This window comes from Cricetulus griseus (assembly GCF_003668045.3).
Source record: "Cricetulus griseus strain 17A/GY chromosome 1 unlocalized genomic scaffold, alternate assembly CriGri-PICRH-1.0 chr1_0, whole genome shotgun sequence".
Taxonomy (NCBI): domain Eukaryota; kingdom Metazoa; phylum Chordata; class Mammalia; order Rodentia; family Cricetidae; genus Cricetulus; species Cricetulus griseus.
Window position 1 is genome coordinate 275089447 of NW_023276806.1, and position 3285 is coordinate 275092731.

The 3285-nt window shown below is 54.4% G+C and overlaps 1 protein-coding gene across 1 annotated transcript; it reads left to right on the forward strand.

Annotated features, from left to right (window-relative positions):
• The first annotated feature begins 1189 nt into the window (after positions 1–1189).
• On the forward strand, positions 1190–2309 carry Fam241b (family with sequence similarity 241 member B). The gene is made up of 2 exons (XM_035451095.1): positions 1190–1282; positions 2040–2309. Exons 1-2 carry the CDS (start codon positions 1190–1192, stop codon positions 2307–2309), a joined length of 363 nt encoding a protein of 120 aa, XP_035306986.1.
• The last annotated feature ends 976 nt before the right edge of the window (positions 2310–3285 follow it).

The following is a 3285-nucleotide window of genomic DNA, read 5'->3' on the forward strand; positions in this document are numbered from 1 at the left end:
ATCTTCCCCAGAGTCCTCCCCCTCCTCTTCCCTCCTCCTTCCCCCTTCCAAACTGCTGCTCCTCCTTCCTCCTCCCGGTTCCGCAGCTGCAGTTCCCCAGGCAGCCGGCAGGGGAGCCCCGTGCAGGGCCTCGCCCCTGCGGCGGGCGCTTCCTGTGAGGTCAGGTGGGAGGAAGCGGCCGCCCGTGGACTCCGAGGCTCGCGAGCCGTGCGCGCAGGTGGGTGTTCGCGCCGGGTCCGTGTCCGTGTCAGGGTCCAGGCCCCTCCCCACCGCTGCGGGGACTGGAGCCACGCCCGGTTAAGATACTGCTGCAGCGCGGGTGGTCCAGCATAGGGGATGACAAAGCACAGGATACCGCGCGGGACCGCGATGCTGCGGGTCCACGCCGCGCTCCTCCCCCCGGATCCAGCCGGTCTCAGTGTCCCAGCGCGTGGAGAGTCCAGATGTGCACCCAGTAGCTCCTCGGCTGACAGTGCTCGGCCCACCGTCACCCTTGGGGATTGCGGAGCTGGGGTTCCCCAGAGCCGCAGCTGCAGCTCGCACCCCCGTGTGGTGGGAGCATTGGGCCTTGTCCTTCAGCAAAGGGGCACTGGTGCTCCCTGGAGGCCAGAGGCAGTGGGGGGCGTGCCCTCTGCAGCGGAGGTCCGCCCTTCCCTGCCTGGTGGCCAGCTGGTTAGGTTCTGTCACCTGGGAGGAGACCTAAAGAGATCTGGATAGAGCGCTTGCTGTTTCGGCAGTCCCTGGGAACCGCACCCTAGCCCCTTTAATTTTTCTTTTAGCATACAAAGTATTTCCCTTCTTCCCTGTTTTTGTTGAAGCTAGCCTCAGACATCAGACTGCCCTTTAACCCCTGACCATGCAGCCTGTAGTTCTGCTGGTGGATTGATTACAGGCGTGCACCAGTGCCAGGTCCCTGGGACTCTCCTCCCTCCTTTTCTGCCTCCCTCCCTCCCTTCTCTTCCCCTCGCGTTATTTCACCTCTTTTCATTAACCAGACAGGCACTTGCTAAGGGTGGGTCACCATATGACCACTGAAAAACATCCCCTCTCAGTTATCTGAGGTCCGGGGAAAGAGTCCCCTAGACAGCTCAGTAAGGGCTATTGCTGAGGGCGACCTATGAGGTAACACCCGTCTGACTCTGCACTCTTTACAGGTACAGCCCAGCAGGAATTCACAGCTCCCAGGAGGATGGTGAGGATCTTGGCCAATGGGGAGATTGTTCAAGATGATGACCCCCGAGTGAGGACCACCACCCAACAGAGAAGTAACAGTCCTCGGCAGGTAGGCTCCAACTCCCAGAAGTGTCTCAAAAGCTGGCTTCTCACCTTCTATAGCAGTGTTTGTCAGCCTTCCTAATGCTGCAACCCTCATGGTGTGGTGACCACCCCCAACCATAGATTTTTGTTGCTACTTTATAGCTGTCATTTCACTACTGTTCTGAATTGTAATGTCAATATCTTGTGGTTTTTTTGTTTTGTTTTGTTTTGATGGTCTTAGGAGACCCCTGAGAAAGTGTCTTTGATCCCAAAAGGGGCAGGACCCACAGGTTGGGAACTATTGTTCTCTAGTGTGGTATTCTCTCCACAGAGGGTCTAGCAGAGTAAGAAACAACTTATGTCTGGCTCCTGTCTCCTGGGGAGGAAGCCTTCCCAGGCCTCAAACCTATAGGCTCACTCTTTGGGTGGGAAGTGGAAGCCAGTGATTCCCAAGAAGTTTTGGATAGAGAAAAGCTGGATTATAGAGGAGACGAGTGATTGGCTCCAGAATATTTTGAAGAGAGGATGCCAACCTAAAGATGCCCACTGGGCATCTTTATTCCTTATTCCTTATTCCTCTCCTTTTAGTCCTGACCCCCTTGTCCCAGGCATGGTGAGGGGAACACAGGCCATGATATCTTGTGTCTTGGTTGTTCCTGGGAAGGAAGCTGTGGTGTAGGATGGTCATGGGGGAACGGGGGCCCCAGCCCACAGTCTCCTGGCTGGTGCTTCAATTCCAAGAAAGCTTCCTCTGGACTCATTTGTCTGTCTTCATCTTCCAGGGTTTTCTCAACAGAGGTCATGGTGGACCTCCAGGGGGCCCTGGACCTCGCCAGCAGCAGGCAGGTGCCAGGCTGGGTGCCGCCCAGTCTCCCTTCAATGACCTAAACCGGCAGCTGGTGAACATGGGCTTCCCCCAGTGGCATCTTGGGAACCACGTGATGGAGCCGGTGACCTCCATTCTCCTGCTTTTCCTGCTCATGATGCTTGGGGTTCGTGGCCTTCTGCTAGTGGGCCTGGTCTACCTGGTGTCCCACCTGAGCCAGCGGTGACCTCTGGGGGACTCAGGAGGGTGGGAGTGTTCATTAGGATTGGCTGGGCTTTGGTGTGAGATCAGGGACAGGGGAGGGAGCATGGGAGCTTAGAAGATGTGATCAGAGATGGGACCATGAGAGTGGATTTCCCCACTGTGTTAAACAGGAGGCAGAGGGACCAGCATCACTGAAAAATACAGAGTACTCTGGTTTTCTTGGAAGGCTTTTAGGAACATAGGGCCCCCACTAAGAAGCACAAGCCCAGGGTAAGACAGGCTTAATATGTTGTATTCACCCAGAACACGTCTCCCCCACCCAACCCCCCAGGAGCAGAATTGGAGTTCAGAGCAGCTAGGAATTGTCCAGATTTTTATAGCATTCTTTGTTCTAATGCTGTCTTTTTATTAGCTACTCTTATTTATGAGGAAGGGTGTTGACATTCTGGTTATTGTGCCATTTTTCTTTCTTTTTTGGGGTGTGTGTGTGGTTTTGAGACAGGGTCTTAACTATGTAGCCTTGACTGGCCTGGAATCACTATGTAGACCAGGTTGGCCTTGAACTCACAAAAGATCTTCCTGCCTCTGTCTCCCAAGTGCTGGGACTAAAGGCCTGTGATACCCTGCCCAGCTATTGTGATATTTTCAATAAATAAATTTGAGTCTCTTTTAAGAAGCCAGTGAATGATTCACAGCTGCATGGTCTGGAAAACTGAAGAGGGTAGTAGGAACAGTTGGTTGGGGGAGGAGGTGGCAGGGGCCTTTGACCTTGGTGATTGCCAAGGTTTTCTCAGTACAATGGGAAGGTGGGAGGTGGACCCCTTGCCTAGAGCTGGGGGAAGCTCTAGGTACTCCGACACACTGAACTCCAAGTCAGCTTTTGGGGAGTGGTCCTTTGGCCAGAATGACTGGGGAGGCACTAGGAGTTGAAGAATGGGATATATGCCTGGGGTCTCTCTTGCTCAGGTTCTCCTCAAGGGCTAATCAGTTTCCCCCAA

Coding starts and splice junctions, on each gene's coding strand:
- Fam241b (XM_035451095.1), top strand. CDS start 1,190: ATGGTGAGGATCTTGGCCAATGGGGAGATTGTTCAAGATGATGACCCC. Junction 1,283..2,039: donor GAAGTAACAGTCCTCGGCAG/GTAGGCTCCAAC, acceptor TTCATCTTCCAG/GGTTTTCTCAACAGAGGTCA.